The sequence below is a fragment of the Macrosteles quadrilineatus genome, unplaced genomic scaffold, assembly GCF_028750875.1.
Source record: "Macrosteles quadrilineatus isolate MER2022 unplaced genomic scaffold, UCM_ALF_1.0 Scaffold_1__1_contigs__length_201487025, whole genome shotgun sequence".
In the NCBI taxonomy this organism is placed as follows: domain Eukaryota; kingdom Metazoa; phylum Arthropoda; class Insecta; order Hemiptera; family Cicadellidae; genus Macrosteles; species Macrosteles quadrilineatus.
The window spans coordinates 98,976,616-98,997,431 of NW_026542594.1; the positions used below are offsets into that span (position 1 = coordinate 98,976,616).

General features: G+C 36.3%; 1 protein-coding gene across 3 annotated transcripts in view; it reads left to right on the forward strand.

Moving 5' to 3' along the window:
* The window catches only part of LOC128994426 (aminoacyl tRNA synthase complex-interacting multifunctional protein 2), an 87,079-nt gene that overhangs the window by 50,559 nt on the left and 15,704 nt on the right, over positions 1 to 20,816 (forward strand). For all 3 annotated transcript variants that reach the window (XM_054419027.1, XM_054419104.1, XM_054419187.1), the window contains 2 exons: positions 753 to 910; positions 14,910 to 15,111. In XM_054419027.1, the coding sequence (XP_054275002.1) occupies positions 753 to 910; positions 14,910 to 15,111 (360 nt within the window). The remainder of the gene's footprint in view (positions 1 to 752; positions 911 to 14,909; positions 15,112 to 20,816) is intronic.

Sequence of the window (20,816 nt, forward strand, 5' to 3'; positions counted from 1 at the left end):
AATTATGTATATGATGTCCTGCAGAACTTCTGGTTTTGACTCACATATCCTTTCATGATCACGTTCAAATTTCATCCATGTTGATTCCAAAACTTCCAGTCTTGTCTTAACTTCTGATTTGTTCAATGATGTGGAATCTGCATTTTGATTTTGAAAAGGTTTGAGGTGATTTTGCATTAAGATAATTCGTGATTCTTGTAAATTCAGTTTTGATTCCAGAGATGAAATGTCGATTTTCCAGGATAAAGATGTAAGATAAAAGGTTTGATGATAATTTTCTTGGTCTTAAAGTTGATGAATAACAAAAATATGATTGATAACTAGTTATGATCCGGCTCGTAATCGGACCAAATGTAAAAAGATGAAGATATTAAACAGAAAGAAATTGATGATGAACCTTTATTTGGAATGAAAAACAGTGAACTGAGATGTTTACAAATATTGTAAACGAACATATGTTAAATAAAATTCTTTTAACATAATTCTAAAAAAATAGTACAACACCCCATTGCTGTAACAATTATGGTTCAAAAGTTATTGCAACTTTTGTGATTTTTAACTGTAAAATATCATATTTACTCTCACCGCTTACACATGATAAAGGTTGTTGTCAAGCTTATGGGAGAAAGTATTTGTCAGAATGCTGATATTTATTTACATTATTTTCAAGATCACTTTACTCAAACTACAATTTTAGTAGTCTCCGATATTACATATATATCCATAAACAATTTTATCATAATATGTTTCAGTGGGACCTGATTGTGAATTGGTGGTTTCTCCCATTAGTCATTGTCCGATTCGAGGAGAAGTGAATGTGTTGCGATTTTTACATCGATCGATCAACGGCTCAGGAGACCCTATATCTGACACTCAGTTAGATCATATTCTGGACGTGTGTCATAGACTGGTAAGAAGTACGAGTTTGATCATATAATTTGATAATCAAGAATAAGACAAAAAATTTTAACAAGTAAAGATAAGTCTCAACTTGTTACTAGTGATGGTCGGTACTTTATGTCAAATGTCGGTACCACCAGTTCTTAGGAAAAGAACCGGAACCGAGAATTTTGTGAAATGTCGGTAGCAAGCTACCAACTAGGTTATATTTTTGTGAATTTACCCTAGGGAATAAGCTATTACCGTAGGTCTCATGGTAAGACCTGGACCCAGGACCGATTTACTTTTTTGTTTAGAGGTCCCAAAACCATCGTCCGTTCAAATTCATATGTATATATGTGTGTGCCCGTTAGCACGATAACTCAAGCAAAAATGATCCGATTTTGATGAAATTAGGTATAAATGTGTAAACTTACATTTATTCGAACGAGTTTGCGAACCAGCATGATCGGACCATGGAAACAGGGGTTTACAAGGGGTTTTATGGGGTAAAAATGGTTTTTTTCAGATTTTTGACCCTAAAAACATAAAATTTTTAAATTTCTTTCTAAATTATTTTGTAAAACTTAAAAAGGGAAATAATTTAGTATGATGACATGCTGTTGTATGTCTAATAATAACGGTTACAGAGAAAATTAAAAAAAGTGTAAATTTAAAATTCCCATGTTAGGCTAGGGCCACACTTAGCGACTTTGTCGCGGCGTCAGTGAATGAAAGTGTGTGGCATTAAATTAAACGGGGGCGGCCACACTAAGCGACTCGCGGCCAGCAACCACCGGCGACAGAAAAATAAACGCGACCGGGAGCGTTTTTCGGTCGCGGCGACAAATAAGCTCCCCATGTTCTCTTATGGCACCGGCCATACTAGGCGACAAGTCGCTCCCTCACACCCCCTTTGCTGCTCTATTTTCATATCTACTGTATATTTTTTAGTTTTGAACTGGCAATTGTTAAATATGGAAAATATGCTTTTAAAATACAAATATTTTCATCGATAAAATAAGTGTCTACATGTGTCAACATGTGTCCTGTAGCATATATGAGATTTAACTCTTCTGGTATAACAGGAATCCAAAACCTCGTGTATTTTTCAAATGTCGTGCGTCGTCTTCTGTCATTAGCTCGCCAAAGCTATGCTCATCAAAAATACTACAAAAAAGTTACAATATTAAAATACGCCATCCATAAACAATGTTCTTTCAGAGAATTCACTCCATACCTGTGGTTTTTCTCTTCCTTTTCGCAAATTTTCCATATAGGGAATAAGCTATTACCATAAATAAAACATAGTCCCTTAGTAGATTTCCCATCCTTATGGAACAGATGAAGCCAATTTTATTGTTAGTTCTGTCTGGTTTTCTGTAGATGTCGTGTTTTGTTTACAATTTGTTTCTTGTTATTTTAGTAATTTAAAACTAGGGATGGACGGGATTGAATTTTTAGTTCGGGACGGGACGGGACGGGATTTTTATTTCCTTCCCAATTTTCGGGACGGGACGAGACGGGATTTTTTTCTGTGCATGAAAAGAAAGTACTGTATTGCAGTTACCAAAAAGACATACGAAATCAATTTTTACCATTTGTGGCACTGATCTATAAAAACAAAAAAAATGGGTAACAATTTACAGGTACCTATAGTAACTTGTGACTCGCGGATCACGGGGTGATCGTCTGTATGACTCACAGTCACGGCGCGATCGTCGTCATGACTCGCGATCACGGCGCGATCGTCGGTATGACTCGCGGTCACGGCGCGATCGTCGGTATGACTCCGCGGTCACTGGGTTATCGTCGGTATGACTCGCGGTCACGGGGTTATCGTCGGTATGACTCGCGGTCACGGGGTTATCGTCGGTATGACTCCGCGGTCACGGGGTTATCGTCGGTATGACTCGCGGTCACGGCATGATCGTTGGTATGACTCGCGATCACGGCTCGATCGTCAGCCTGACTCCGCGGTCACGGCGCGATCGTCGTCATGACTCGCGGTTACGGCGCGATCGTCGTCATGACTCGCGGTCACGGCGCGATTGTCGTCATGACTCGCGGTCACGGCGCGATCGTCGGTATGACTCGCGGTCACGGCAAGATCGTCGTCATGACTCGCGGTCACGGCGCGATCGTCGGTAGGACTCCGCGGTCACGGGGTTATCGTCGGTATGACTCGCGGTCACGGCATGATCGTTGGTATGACTCGCGATCACGGCTCGATCGTCAGCCTGACTCCGCGGTCACGGTGCGATCGTCGTCATGACTCGCGGTTACGGCGCGATCGTCGTCATGACTCGCGGTCACAGCGCGATTGTCGTCATGACTCGCGGTCACGGCGCGATCGTCGGTATGACTCCGTGGTCACGGCGCGATCGTCGGTATGACTCCGTGGTCACGGCGCGATCGTCGGTAGGACTCCGCGGTCACGGTGCGATCGTCGGTATGACTCCGTGGTCACGGCGCGATCGTCGGTATGACTCGCGGTCACGGCAAGATCGTCGGTATGACTCGCGATCACGGCGCGATCGTCGGTAGGACTCCGCGGTCACGGTGCGATCGTCGGTATGACTCCGTGGTCACGGCGCGATCGTCGGTATGACTCGCGGTCACGGCAAGATCGTCGGTATGACTCGCGATCACGGCTCGATCGTCGGTATGACTCGCGGTCACGGCGCGATCGTCGGTATGACTCGCGGTCACGGCACGATCGTCGGTATGGCTCCGCGGTCACGGGGTTATCGTCGGTATGACTCGCGGTCACGGCGCGATCGTCGGTATGACTCGCGGTCACGGCGCGATCGTCGGTAGGACTCCGCGGTCACGGCGCGATCGTCGGTATGACTTCGTCTCCTGCGTTCGCGGACCTATCGCTCGCAATAACGGCGTTATTGGCACTCGCGAAGCGGAAAAATCGCCGACGATCGGACCAAATCCCGTCCCGAAAAATTCCCGAGTCAAATGTAATCCCGTCCCGATAATTGGGAATATTTTTTTCCCGAAAAATTCCCGAAATTTCGGGACCCGTCCATCCCTATTTAAAACCTAGTTTAACCAAATAAAACTATCTAATCTTAAACAATAACTCGTCCACTAGCTATATAACCAAACAGCGAGACACAAATAATGAGAAACTAACCCTAAAATAATAGAAACAAATTGTAAACAAAACATGCCATCTACAGAAAACCGGACAGAACTAACAATAAAATTGGCTTCAGCTGTTCCATAAGGATGGACCTTAGGTTGCATAGTAGGACCTAAACACGGGACCGATTTAATTTTTCGTTTTAAGGTCCCCAGAGGCAACTTATGAATCAACTTATGAACTTATCAATCTCCTCTTATATATTCATGAAATCGTTATTACTTTAATGTCGATTTTCACTATAACGAACCCCACTCTCCTTATATTTGTACTTCGCTTGACCAACAACTCAGTTGTAAAAATACTTAACTAACATACTCTCTTACCGCAACTTTAAAATTGATTTTTTTATGAGGTGTTCCTTAAGGTCGAGCTCGAAGTTAGCTTATATAGCTTAATATTGGCGGTTTCACTTCTTGCTTTGTTACAACTTAACTCTAATCTACTAATGACGACTAACAGCTAGCTGGATTAGCTGTATACTAATGACGACTAACAGCTAGGGGGCCTGCCAAAGGCGAGTTTTATGTTTATATAGGTCTTGAGCAAAAATTATGAGATTTTTATGAAATTTAAATTTGGTACAAATTTTTAAACCAACGTTAATTCAAACTAGCTCGCAAGTCAGAATGATCAGACTATGAGAATGGGGGATTAGGGGCTATAATTTTTATAGTGGGCCATAAGCATCCGACAAGAGACCGAAGAGCCGAGAGTACAATCATACAACAAGACGCTGAAGTGTCCAATGCAAACTCACAACCGGATGTCCCTAAAATTCGCCGTTCAATGAGAATCATAAAACCGATTAAAAGGATGAACTTGTAAATGAACATTCTCTTAAATTAGTTGGGAGGAATTGTTATATATTCAAAAAATCTATCTTTTATTTTAATATTGATCATATGACTGGAATAATTTCATATTGTAAATAATTCAATGTTTACCTTTTATTATCCTTATATATAATTCTGTAAGACAACATTTTTACCAGAAAATTGTGGACGTCTGGTAAGTCGCAGAAAAGTGTGAGAGGTCTTAAATTAAAGGTCTTGACCCCAGGGACTCGGGAAAAATAGCAGAATTCCCATAAAGTTACCAGGCAACGAGATATAACGTAAAATATCCACCATAAGAAATGCATGGGGACTGAAAAACGTCTGCATTCAGCTGCATCAGCTGTTACTTATTTATTTGTAATGTTTAAATTTATTCCGAAAAGTCAATGTTGGTAAATAATGTTTCAAAATGAATTGTGTTTGATTTTTTTGATTTCCGTTTTAATAATGAGTGAAGTAACTAGACAGGGTAGGGGAAGACCTGCAAGACGTGGAAGAGTGTCCAGGATTTCAACAGACTTAAGAAATGCAAAAGAGAACGTCATGTAGGGCCTAACTGTGAAAGAAATCCAGAAGCTTTTTTACATCCTGTCTTTAGAAGAACGCTGGAAAATGAGTTGAGTGTTGTTTTTTCACAATCGTAAATGACAAACTAAAAGAACTGTTTTTACATGTTCCGAACTTCATAAAAAACATAAGGCAATACAACATTGCAATGGCTTTTGCGTCGCTTTCCGCTACACAAAAGAGATTCCGGGAAATGGGCCTTACTGTCTTAAACTGACTTACTACCGCAAAATGGGGAGTTGCCTTCATAATAATTAATAATAATTTTAACCTTTACATTTGGTTCTGAAAATGGAAACTATAACAGAATTTGTAAGAGTACAAAACAAATCATCAGTTTTAAACTAGAAAAGATGTGCAATGTTTGGCTGTATGATTTCAGCTATGATTTGTCGTTCTCCGGGCTCAGGCCAAACCGTGTGCACGTTTCCATTTGTAAATATGTTGTGTTATTGATTTAATCATTATTTTACAATTGTATTTCATTGACACATCAGAAGCAACTAATATACGACTCCAACGGAAGGAAAACCAAGATATAAAACGAGAAACACTGTTAATTTTAAGTAACATAAAACATAACATAACATAACATATTGATAATTTTAAAAACATATTTCGAATATTTGTCTTTTTATATATGGGTTTTTATTGTAGTCTAAATTAGGGGCTATGGCCCCTACAGGCCACTAGTTAAGAAATAAACATGTATCAAGAGTTGTGTTAATATATTTTGTATTAATTTATATTTAACTAGCTGTAACCCGCGGGCTTTGCCCCGTTTAACTTCTTAATTTTCAAGATGATCTCGTTCGCATGGCTCAATCACGTCCTGGTTGAAGTTTGTTCGCTACGCTCACTCACCTTTAGGTTGGAGCTCGTTCGCTACGCTCACTCAACTTTAGGTTGGAGCTCGTTCGCTGTGCTCACTTGCCTTCAGGTTAGCTCGTTTGCTACGCTCACTTGCCTTCAGGTTAGCTCGTTTACTACGCTAACTCGCCTCCAGGTTGAAGTTAGTTCGCTATGCTCACTCACCTTTTGGTTGCAAATTAGCTGTTGTCATAAATGTAAAAGAAATAATAGTGCTGCACCCTGTTGGTAATCCTTGTAACTTTATTGCTATTGAACATCATAGAACAGAACCAACTTGTTTAATTGAAACAGCTGTTAAGATTCATTAATTCCATTTCTCATAAGGTTAACATGGAAAACTCCAGAGCCACTGGGGCGGAGCCGATTGGACGGATCACGAAATTGATGGTGTATAAACCAATTCCATGAAATTCTACACGTATGTACCAAGTTGAAGTACGTATGTACGTGTGTACCAAGTACGTGGCAATCGGTTCAGCGGTGTCTGAGTTTATCACTGCCAAATATATATATATATATATATATATACAAACATCCTCTTTTATACTTATAGATTAGACCACAATAAATAAAATGGGGTATACAACTCTCTTATTTTTGACCCTAAAACATAAATTTCACAATTCCCTTCCAAACTGTTTTGTTAGCTAAAAAAATAAATAATTTTGTACTTAAGCGTTGTTGTAAGCCTACGGTTGTTGTAAGGTTACGGAGATAATTTAAACAATTGTAAATTTATAATGCCCGTTTTTATGGAGAATAAACTGTTGTAGTTTGCTTGTTTATGGATATATTTTAATACAATTTGCAATTTGGCAATATTGTTAATTTCATACTAAGCTATCAACATTTAAATTAACAAGCACACCTCATTAGGTTACCTTATCTGTACCAGGAAAAACCTAAGCATTAATTTAAATTCATCTATATATTAATCATGAAGCCGAAATTACTTAAATTAATCTTACAACTTAAGAGGGCTCAAATCAAAGGTCTCGATCCTGTGACGGCGGGAAAAATAGTGAAATTCCCAAAATGTTAACACAAAATTAGATATAACGTACAATGTTCTCCATAAGAATAGCATTAGAAGCCATTTACTGCTGATTTTTGTTTACTTAAATACAGCTGATCTTGATTTATCATTAAGCCAGTAAGCAATATCATAGACTAAGCAACACATAGACCAAGGGAGTATGTTTTATCTATGGCAATATTACATTTTGGATTACTCATTTGCCAGAGTACTGTATGCTATATAAACATGGGATGACGTTAACTATAATGATTAAGACTTTTTAGCTACGTCCAAAGTTTAAATCAACTGTTTTACTGTGCAATTTGAAAACTTGTGCATTTTTAAATAAATTAGTTAAGCGTATGGTAAGTAGATGAATTATAGGAGATAGCTCAAATCAGAGGAGTTGAACGTAGAATTGCTCAAGTTCCTTCTTATTTCAAGGTTATTGTTGTGATAAAGGAATGTTGAACATGAAATAGCCACATTGACTAGATTAATATTTAACGATTCAAGATTAAATGGATAACTTCTGCTTTGTCCTGGTTACAAAACATATGTTAAAATTTATCATCATCATCATCCTTTTTATTGATTTTCCCTCAAGGGGTACATCAAAAAAATACATTTACAAAATACAATTACATGCAAAATAACCAAGGTTGGTAAATAAGTTTTACTAATAACTAGGCAAATAAATAATCATATACATATTGACATGCAATAAATAATTCAATAAATAACCAATAAATATCTCATAAATAAATACTGTATAAACATAGAATACCAGTAGAAGAAGAATAAATATTTACACTGATAGCTGAGCCAACATTCAAAATTAATTATATTCAAAAAACATTAAAAGAAAGAGATCCGCATTGAAATTTTAAACCAGACATTTAATGGAGATTTGAGTCAAGAGGGGGGGAGGGCAGCTGTATGTTGCCTGCGGACCTTATTTTCCATTCATTCTCTAATATATCAAAAAATATTTTCAAATGTTCCGCAAACTCACGCAATGTCGACATATTATTTTCCATAAACATGCTGTCCATTCCAGATTTGCCCATTCCATTGTACCTGCATTCAATAAATGCATGCTAGTCTAGTAAAATTATGATTTGACCTGGGCAAAATTGCTTCATAAGCCATTGAAGTGGTATTCGACTCAACAAATGTTACTTTACAACATATCCAAAATCCGACAAAATCCAACCATGGGAAAGTGTCTAAAAGTAAACTTTAAAATGGTGGCTATTTTTCTTAAGAGCCATTTATTTTAAAACACCAATAGTCAGATAAATACGGGATATGGCCTTAAAACAATGCAAGAAAACATTGTACGGTTTTATTTGGTATAGTGTTAGGTTCGCAGAGTGACGTACTAAAAGTTGCCAAAAATCGGTCCACAGGAAACCCCCTCTAATGACGATTAAAAATGGCAGTTATCCCCAACATTGGCCACATTAAAAAATATATCACATGCATTTTCATGCATATTTTTGAGATATTCACTTATTTGTTATTTTGTTTTTTATTATTTGAGATTACCACCGATATTTATTGTGTGGTAAGTCCTTAAATATGATAGGGAACGCATTTTGGCCGCCATCTTGGATCTGCCATATTGATTCCGCCATATTAGATATAAATATATATTTTTAAACGTAATGATAGTGTTGTGACACATCATTATAAATCAGATTTTCACGCTGATTTCAATGCTAAAATCCGTTTTTAAATATATTTTTTCGTTTTGAAGATATATTCAAACGAAAATTCTCCCTTATCCATTTCTTATGGACGTTACGTAGTTTGAACATTTTTTTAGATAATTTTTCTTATATCTCAAGTTTTTACTAACGCTTGCAGTTTGTTCTAGCCTTAAAATATTCTGTGATAAAAGTGTTTTCATTTGATCTATTGATCATTAAAATCGGACGTGTTATAGACGAGCTACAAACCCTAACAAAATATTAAATTTAACTTTTCAAACATAATTTTTTATTAAAAGATGTATATCTCGGGTTGCTAATATGTGACCATGTTCTTTCTTGTCTCAAATTACTCAGTGGATGTTTAGCTTTAATTTTATGTATAACTTAATAAAATCCGACAAATTTAAAATGAGTCATGAATCTTTATTTAACAGTAAATTATTTATTTAAAAAAAATTGTCTTTAGTTTAGGGCATTTATCCCCAATTCTAATAACTCCCAATAAGTAATACATAGCTAAAACAAAAGTCAATAATGTTACTATTTATTTAAGACCGTAAAGATTTTTGGAAGTTATTTAGAATTGGAGATATATGTCTGAAACTGAAGACAAATTTTGAAAAACAAATAATCTACTGTTAAATAAAGATTCGTAACTCAATTAAAATTCATCAGATTTTAATAAATTGTTGATAAAATTAAAGCCAAAGATTCACTGAGTTATTTTGAGACCAGAATGAACTTGGTGACATATTAACAACCCGAGATATACATCTTTTAATAAAAATGTATATCTAAAAAGTTTAATTTAATATTGTTATAGGGTTCGTAGTTCGTTTCTAAATCATCCGATTTTAATTATCAATAGCTCAAATGTAAACCCTTTTATCACAAAATATTTTAAGGCTAGAACAAACTGCAAGCGTTAGTGAAATCTGGAGATATAAGAAAAATGATCTAAAAAAATGTTCAAATTACGAAACGTCCATAAGAAATGTATGGGGGTACGACTTTTAGTTTTGTAGTCTTTTTGCATTGCCTGTTTTGATATGTTTGATGTTTCATACTATAGTATTCATGTTTACTGTTTCCTATAATAGTTATTTTTCACATATTTGTTCAAACGTCTGCAAATAATGTCCTTCTTGGTGCAAAAACTCGTACTGCCGTACAGTATCTGAAATACCGCCAACCCTAGAGTGATTATTGAAATTGGTCCATTCTTCTTTTATAACCCATTGCGCAACTGTGGATGTAAACATAATAGCCTGTCTTGTTCTGCTTTTTGAGGAGAGTGCCAGATCAATGAATGTAAGAACATTGAAACAAAATGATAACAGTTATTTAAATGAATAGTTTGTCCAAGAAAACCTATTAAATTTAGTTCTTTTTAAGTAACTATGGAAACTAAAATGTACATACAAATATGCCCTTGTCGTTTTAATAAAGTCTATTCTTGTAATTATTTGATATTTCAACATCCAATCTGATATTTAATTGATGTATATGTGCTTCCCGTCATCCCATACCGCCAAAAGTCCTAAAACAAATATCACAAAAATATGTAATTTTGCCGCCATTTTGAATTAGATTTTTTAGTAATTTCCCATGGCCGGATTTTGTCGGATTTTGGATATGTTATAAAGCATTATTTTCTGTGTTGAATACCACTTCAATCGCTTGTGAAGCAATTTTGACCAGGTTTAAGGGTAATTTGTCGTATTTTTCCTGGACTATGCCATCCATTCTCTATTGTTAAAATGTTAAAATTATTCTGTTGTTAAATGTTAAAATTTATTCTGTACTTTTTTGTAAATTTACTAACAATATTTGAGATTTATTGTAGTGTTTATTTAATATTTTGTATGAAGTGGAATAATCTCAATGGCTACTCTTGGAAAACAACCTGGGAATAAAAATGAAATAGGTTCGTACAGGTATTTATTTGTACATTTAGTAAGTACCATGACAAGTTCTAATTGGCGCGAAAACAATATTGTTCGGAGGAGATTTTGACCGGGTTCTGCCTATTGCAAATGTCCTGTTGCTCCAAGCAAAAAAGGTAGTAATCAGGCGTTGATTAGGCCCTTTTTTGATAGAATATGTTAAGTCAACCTCACTTTTAGGAGGAATACCACCACATAAACTTAGATTAGGCTAATAGTAGTTTTTTAATGTTGATCAGAAACAAATTTTAGGTTTTTTAAGTTTGGTCAATGGGATGCCTTTACTTTACGCTAATTGTTTTAAACCTTTACAAATGGAGTGTAAACTTAGAAATAATAACTGCAGGGTAGCCACCAGCCATGAAAACCTTGAAAAGCTTGAATTATGCATGAATTCTTGTGACCATGGAAAAAGGCATGGATTATGCATGGATTTCTCCAATGGACCATGAATTTTCAAAATCATGAACAATTATTGAACCAGAACCATTATACTTTCCAAATAAAAAATATTTCATATTAAAAAGCAGTTTTTAGAAACAAACACCATGAAAATACTGTGTGGAGATGATTATTTAACATGTTCCACGATTAGAATCAACTGCTTAGTTCATTCCAAGTCATCCAAAGATGCTGATGTCAGCTGAGACTTCCTGAGGACTGTATATGGTACGAAAAGTCATTAGTAGGCCTAACCCCGCGAATGAAAAAGGGGTATGGGGACTTAAATCACAAAAACAGAAGTTTTAGACCATGCACAGAATTGAAACGGGATGCGCAATAAAACCAAATTTCCGACTCTGACGCCTGATTTTTTTAGCTTTTTGGATAAAACCATAGATAAAACATACTCTAAAACCATCATATCTTACGTACGTTCATAAAATAAACCAGAAATCTCATTTTATGACAATTATGTAGGTGGATAAAAAAAGGACTATTCTGGCTAGGTGAGTGGGATTTTTGTTTTATTCCCGTGGAAAGACTGAATTAGACCTAGACTTAATATATTTTACAATTCTTCTCCTTCTCCAATATCTCATATAGAATAGCTAGACCTGTTTTGAATATTCAATAGTTTAGAATAGTCAATTTTGTTTTGAATGTTTATAAATCACTCTAAAAAAGTTGTATATTAAGTATGAAAGGTTAAAAGTAACACACAAGGAAACTGCCTCTTTAACGTCAGTTTATGAAGTCAGCAAAATTCAATTGTGTTGAAATTGTATAAGCGCATCGACCATGAATTTTTTTAAACTACCAATGAAAACCATGAATTCTGCATGAATTATATCATCCCACTATGGTGGCAACCCTGTAACTGGATCGGGGTGCTAATTTAGCGGTTTTGACCAAGAGCTAAGCTTATATCAACACCAGCTTATAACCAGTGTTAACCCAAAACAGACAAAACACACCTGTAATTGCCTTTTCATATTTTACGAAGACAATTTCAAATATTTATTCACAAACATGTTTATTGCCTATAGCAGAGTTAAGCCATAGATAAATCATACTCCCTTGTGTTGCTTAGTCTATGGTTAAGCATCTGGAGTAATTCAAATTGTTTATTGAAAATAACATCAACAAAAGCAAACAAAGACAAAAGATAAACCTGACACAGATAGATAGATAGATAGATAGATTTATTTGATAATTTGGTTCTAAGTTTGTTTGAATAATATTACAATAATTTGTTTTACATCTGGGATTTTTTGGGACTTATGTCCCTACAAGCCACTAGTCTTTTTTAAATTGGAAATAAATCCGACAAGTTTAATTGAATATATTAGTGGAAATCTAGCCAAACAAATGTAAATTTGCTTAGTCTGCAGGTTTGTTGCAGAGACGGTATTTAAATATACAATAAATAGCAACAGCAAGCATTATACTGTGATTTGACGATTTAGACATCCACATTGGTTTTAGAAACACAATTTAACACTTTTATTTGGTAAAAATTTTATTTCTTTTGTTGTAGATAAATGATTAAAAATAGGGATGGACGGGATTGAATTTTTAGTTCGGGACGGGATTTTTATTTCCTTCCCGATTTTCGGGACGGGACGGGACGGGATTTTTTTCTGTGCATAAAAAGAAAGTACTGTATTGCAGTTACCAAAAAAGACATACCAAATCAATTTTTACCATTTGTGGCACTGATCTATAAAAACAAAAAAATGGGTAACAATATACAGGTACCTGTACGCACACCCAGTAGTACCCGCAGGTAGTACCGCACGGCCTATGCGGGACTATTTTTTCGTATCTTGTATCTATCTATTGTAAACAAACAATTTTTGAAATAAAACAGATTTTGATTTGATTTGATTTGACCTATAGAAACTTGTGACTCGCGGGTCACGGGGTGATCGTCTGTATGACTCACGGTCACGGCGCGATCGTCGTCATGACTCGCGGTCACGGCGCGATCGTCGGTATGACTTCGCGGTCACGGGGTTATCGTCGGTATGACTCCACGGTCACGGCGCGATCGTCGTCATGACTCGCGGTCACGGCACGATCGTCGGTATGACTCGTGGTCACGGCGCGATCGTCGGTATGACTCCCGGTCACGGCGCGATCGTCGTCATGACTCGCGGTCACGGCGCGATCGTCGTCATGACTCGCGGTCACGGCGCGATCGTCGTTATGACTCGCGGTCACGGCGCGATCGTCGTCACGACTCGCGGTCACGGCGCGATCGTCGTCACGACTCGCGGTCACGGCGCGATCGTCGTCATGACTCGCGGTCACGGCGCGATCGTCGTCATGACTCGCGGTCACGGCGCGATCGTCGTCACGACTCGCGGTCACGGCGCGATCGTCGTCACGACTCGCGGTCACGGCGCAATCGTCGGTATGACTCGCGGTCACGGCACGATCGTCGTCATGACTCGCGGTCACGGCGCGATCGTCGTCATGACTCGCGGTCACGGCACGATCGTCGGTAGGACTCCGCGGTCACGACGCGATCGTCGGTATGACTCGCGGTCACGGCGCGATCGTCGGTATGACTCGCGGTCACGGCGCGATCGTCGGTAGGACTCCGCGGTCACGGCGCGATCGTCGGTAGGACTCCGCGGTCACGGCGCGATCGTCGGTATGACTCGCGGTCACGGCGCGGTCGTCGGTAGGACTCCGCGGTCACGGCGTAATCGTCGAAATGACTTCGTCTCCTGCGTTCGCGGACCTATCGCTCGCAATAATAGCGTTATTGGCACTCGCGAAGCGGAAAAATCGCCGACGATCGGACCAAATCCCGTTCCGAAAAATTCCCGAGTCAAATGTAATCCCGTCCCGATAATCGGGAATATTTTTTTCCCGAAAAATTCCCGAAATTTTGGGACCCGTCCATCCCTAGTTAAAAACTATTACTTGACCTATTACGAAATATAAAGAGGCACCGTTGCACAAATGAAAATACTGTAACTATATGATTTAATTTGTAAAAAAGAGTTATAAAAAAACCTAGAAACACAAGTGATACAGGTCAAGTAGTATCAGGGGCTCACTCCCAACACAAGTGATACAGGTCAAGTAGTATCAGGGGCTCACTCCCAACACAAGTGATACAGGTCAAGTAGTATCAGGGGCTCACTCCCAACACAAGTGATACAGGTCAAGTAGTATCAGGGGCTCACTCCCAACACAAGTGATACAGGTCAAGTAGTATCAGGGGCTCACTCCCAACACAAGTGATACAGGTCAAGTAGTATCAGGGGCTCACTCCCAACACAAGTGATACAGGTCAAGTAGTATCAGGGGCTCACTCCCCACCTGGATATTGGTCTGGATATTACAGTAGATGTGGCTTGAAATGCATCAGATGTCCATAAACTGTATTATGTTATAAAATGTGCTGTTGAATGTGTTTTATTTGTAGTGATTGTTAGTTTTTGCATGTTTCAGACACATGCCCAGAGCCAGCGGGACAGACAGGTCAATGTCCGTATGTTGAACTCTCTGCTGGGTCGATCATCTTGGCTTGGAGGTGAGAAGGTGTCAGTCGCAGATGTAGCAGCCTGGTCTGCTATCAAGAGGTCACCAGGCATAGACCTCAGTCAGAACATGGCTCGGTGGAACGATCAATGCACCCAGGCATTTCTAGTCGGTGAGAACACAAGGACCAAAAGTCTTTAGGTGTTATTAGCGAATTTGCCCTTTAGTGTATTACCGCAGGAGTTATCTAGCATTATAAAATCATTTAAACATCATATGCCACAATTCAGGGTGTCCACCAGGCCAACCAGAAAAAAATTCAGGAGTAATTCCAGGTAGTTCAGGTCGTACTTTTCATACTAAATTTTCCAACATTGTTTTTGCGCCAACTCCGGCAATGCTGTTTTGTCGCTAACACAGCTATTTTAGTTATCGGTAAAAACATTCTCAGTTAAAGAAACAAAATTATTTATGATTACCTAATTTATATTGTGACACAAGTATGCAATTTTTGTATATTACTGACTGATTAAATAATCAATCTGAATATTAAAAACTAAACCTTAAACCTACAATTTATTTCATTTCATATAACTTTATTCATTTAAGTACAATACATATATACAGGAATTTAAATAATCAATCTGAATATTAAAAACTAAACCTTAAACCTACAATTTATTTAATTTCATATAACTTTATTCATTTAAGTACAATACATATATACAGGAATGGCGTCAAGAGTAATTTAATAAAACTAACTTAACTAAAATACTCATCATTATCATGCATGGCATAACAACATACCATCAATATTAATAGATTTTCAGATCAAATAAAGTAAAACAAGCAGTGCAATATGAAATATTTAATACACAAAAATATCAAAATTAAAATAATAGATACAATTATTTTAAAACCAAAACTTTCAATTATTCTTTATATCTAGCGTATCAACTATACTCAAAAAATGAATTTTTATGTTGGGGAATAGTAATTGGCATATCAGATTCTAGCTTAAGGGAAAAGTTACTATCTACTGATAACCTTACCCTTGATGATGTGATTAGTAAGTGTAGGGCACATGAACAAGCTAAGAAACAACTAGTAGAAATATCCTCTGACAGCCCTAAAAATGTTAATGTCGTTAAAAGGGACGATTCCTTTTCTAGGCCTACGTTACAAAATTCAGTCTTTGACTGTAAACGTTCTGGTTTACAACACTCTAGAGGCCAATGTCCAGCTTTTAATTGAACTTGCAATCAATGCTTGACTAAAGGTCATTTTGCTAAGATGTGTAAAACTCGAAAGAATCTCCCTAGTAAGAGTAAAAATACTGATGTTTTAGAGGTTGTAGAGAATGAAGATTCTGATTATCCGTTGCAGGTTGATTGCATCTCTAACCCAGTAAAGAATCAAGATTGGACAGAACCCTTAACATTGCCAAATAACAAAACTGAGCAGTTTAAATTAGATACTGGGGCTCAGTGCCATGTTATTTCCCAAGATTTGGCACTAGCTTGTAATCTTAACATTGTACCTTCTGCAACTAAATGCCTTGTTTCTTTTAACAACCAAAAAACGCCAGTTTTGGGTGAAGCCATTTGTCCAGTTGTAACCAAAAAGTCTCATAAAGACACTGTCTTGTTTGTAATAGTTCCAAATGGACATCAATCAATATTAGGAAGAGTATCATGTGAAACACTAGGGTTCGTCAAACGGATTGCTGGTATAATTGATCAGTCTATAAGTGGCTTATATGATGGAATAGGGTGTTTAAAGTCATTTGAGTATGACATTGATCTTGTGGAAAATCCCAGTTTCAAAATACACCCACCCAGGCGAATACCTCATCCAATACGTGACGCAGTGAAAGCAGAACTTTACCAAATGGTAAAAGACAAGATTATTACTCCAGTAAGTGGGCCTACTCCTTGTGTGTCTTCTATGGTCATAGTCCAACAAAGAGACAAAATACGTCTTTGCTGACCCAACTGATCTAAACAAAAATGTAAAGCGTAGACATACCCATTGGCTACATTAGAGGACATCTCAGCTAGATTGAATGGTTCTAGTTTATTCACCATCCTAGACTGGAAAAAAGGGTTCTGGCAGATAAAAATTACAAAGAGAACATCCAAACTACTAACTTTTTCAACACCTTAGGGGTGCTACTCTTGTTTACGCATGCCCTTTGGTTTGGTATCGGCCCCTGAAGTGTTCCAGTATATTATGTCAGACTTGCTCAAAGGAATTGAGAATGTAGAGTGTTCAATGGATGATATACTCATTCACAGTAACAATGAAAGAGACTTGCAAAATACCACGAATGAAGTAATAACAAAGCTGAGTGAATCAGGACTTACACTTAAAAAAGAAAAGTTTGAAATGAAGATGTGTTTGTTAAGGCCTTGGTATATAAACTACAGCATGAATAAATCAACTACATTCATAATAAGCTACAACAAAATTATTAAAACCAAAATAAAATACGTTTTTGTATTAGGCTACGCCATTTAATTTGAGTTGTTGAGCCTGCACTGTGTTAGTGTAAAACCTATTAGATTGGATTGTAGTAAATGACTAAACACAAAAAATGATCAGGAATAAAAAAAAACATAAAAATGTTTTTTTTATAGAGATTACATTAAAAAAGACATTGCATAAAAATTACTTCTGTACAGGCCTAGGCAATCACATTCATATTATTATTATTACTTGGTGAAACCCGTCGAAATCGACGGTTACTTTCAAGGCTTACGTTAATTCATCTAACTGCGATAAATTGGGTGAAATATACATATTTTGAACATTTAGCATTGTTTAAAGAGTAATAAGTGTAAAAACAATAATGATATTAATTGCGTTAGTTAACAAATATGTTTGATCATTCAATGAATAAAATATTCCCCATACCGTACGTCATCGGAGTTATTATTAGTATGTTATGGTATCTCTTCCTTTGGAAGATCCTTTAAATAGTATTAAAATCCTATTGGTGGATCTTTTGTAGTTAAACACTTCCGTGATTTCATCAGTGTAATATGATTTTATTTCAAAAGAAAATAGTTTTTGGGAAGACATATTCTAACTTCAAAGGGAGGTATATCCGTTACAGTATAAGTTTGATTTTTCCTTCGTCACGTCGCGTCAGTTCATATCGTATTCTGGCTAGCATAGTTTTGAGAAATTGATTGTGGGGTTACTGTTAAAGCTGGAATTCCTTGACATGGGGGATGTCAGTTAGTTGTCTCAGCCTTATCAATAACATAAAGTTGTCAATATAATCTCTCTACGGAATGTTAGGTGTAGTGGAATACTTGAAGTGAAGTTGGCTTTTATTCTTGAACTGTTAGGCCCCTCGCCCACTATACGATTTCGGTCATACGACACTGTGTCGGAACGACAACATTCCAATAGTGAACCATTGGATCTTATGAGCGCTCGCCCACTATACGATAATCTCACGACTACGACAAATTGTTGTGGTGCAGTCGTCCACTGCCACTGTGATCCACGATTGTCTGTCGTACGACTGTCTAACTCGCAGTGGCGTACACGATCAAATGGGCGCTCGCCCACAATACGATTTTATTATTACGGCGTTCTCCCCAGTAGTCCTATGTATAGTTTTTACAATTAACTCATAATTCTTCATTATTATAGTTGTTATATCACTTGGTTCTGCCTTTTTTTACCACTCTCTTGCGTATTTCTTATCGTGAATAAATATTTTTTATAATTCATTCATACTTTTTTATTATTATGTTTGATATATCGCTTGGTTTTTTTCAACCATTATTTTGCGTAATTTTGATCTTCCTAAGAAAAAATATGAACAAATTGTAAAAAATATATACAATTTGTTCACATTTTTTCTTTATAATATGTTTGTATACTGCATCACTTATAAGTTAATATACCAAAATAATTATTGAAACAATGTGAGTTTGGTTATTATTTAATATTTTATAATCATTGTTATTAATTATATTTTGTGAAATAGTTTCACTAATACCTAAATATTACTTTTTGCAGATTATATAAATAAAATTAAATCATTAATATTTAAAAACTAATCCAAAAAATTGGAACATAAACTTTTTACCAGAATATCCCAAAAACCTATGATAGTTATGGTAAATTTAAAAACTTTTAAAAGGCATGGACTTATATAATTTGAAAATGTCTTTAAATACATTAACTTAAGAAATAATCTACACATAAAAATAATTATTTCTTTAATGCTGTAGCCCTACATTGGCCACTGTCACTTAATCTGCGCCACATCAGCCACAACACTTAACGGATTCATTGTTTTACTATTTGATTAGGGGTGTGCGATGCAGCATATTTTTTTTTATTCGATGCATCGATGCGATTCAAAGAATTTCGAATCGATGCGATTCGATTCGATGCAGCACGGCATGATTTTCTTTAAAAATTAAATACAACATGTGTTTCTGTAATGGATTGTTTACCTTAAAAAGCTCAAACATGTACTAAATAAAATTATGAACAAGAGGATAGTTGCTGACCTAACCTCACTAATGGACACTGCTAATTTTATGGTTGGCCTAAGGAAATTCACCCTTCACTAACAATTAGAATAAGCCCATATATCAATAAAGTAATCGTTAAGTTTATTATTATTGACATGTATTAAATAAAATAGAGTTTATTTTATGATGTAGTATTGTAACTTAATTTTTACATTTATATTTGTTGGCTTTCAATACTTCTGGTTCATTCTTAAAATCAGGACGAACCAAAAAAAGTTGATAATCAGTGATTACTGTCTATTTGATACATTATTGCATGCTATGAATAAATAGATGTGAAATTAAAAATAAAGATTGAAATTAATAAAAGTGTGTGTAAACTAAAAGGTTCAAAGAGATCAGTGAGTAGGCCTACGAAAAGATAATTGTGTTATTAATTAGAACTTAACCCATTGGCGCTGACTTACGAGCGTTACTCGTACGGCCGCTGCAGGCCCGGCGGCCGACTTACGAGTGCCGCTCGTGTCACCGCTAGGCAGCGCCATTAGTTATTTAGTTATTATTATTTTTTCGCCCTTTTTGTTTCTTATTACTATTATAATGTTTATAAATATCTTGCTTCTTGATTTGCGTATTTACTCATTTATTTTAGCGAATAACAAACAATTTTGTGTTGCCATGGAAACCACATATCACCAAAAATCAGCTGCGGTAAGGTAAACAAACAATTAAAAAAAAATGCTATTACTTATAAAAGTACACAACTTTAGATTTTTCTTCGTAGGGAATCGATTGAACTTTATAATAGTAGTGTTATTTGGTGTCTGGATTAATCTTGGAATTTGTATATCAAGTTTACTTTCAAAATATTGTTTTTAAAAATTTTATTTTTATAATCTTTATATATAATTTTTTTGTTTTTTTTTGTTTAGAACTTTGACTATCCAATTACCACTTTTCTGTAGACAATTTTACTGTGAACAAAATGGTGAAAGAATTATTAATTTATTACCTAAGTTTTTCTTTCTATATCAGTTAGTTAAAGTCTACAAATTCGGTAAAATTAATTGCCGCCAGAGGGTGCTGCAGGTAGCGCATTAATTCCTTCCCCAATGGGTTAAATCATATATAATGTCTTTTTCTCACTAGTTATATCTTAAACATTTGTTAAACTATGAAAATAAGTCACCAAGTCTAGCTGAAAACACATTAATAAATTACGATATCTTTTAAATACAGAATAATAAAACAAACCACATTTTTAAAACTTTGTATTTCTTAACTTTTTTTCTTGAACAGGGTGAGGAGGCCAACATTTTTTTACTGATTATCAACAAAAATTATCAATTATAATTTCACAAAAGCCGCTGATGAG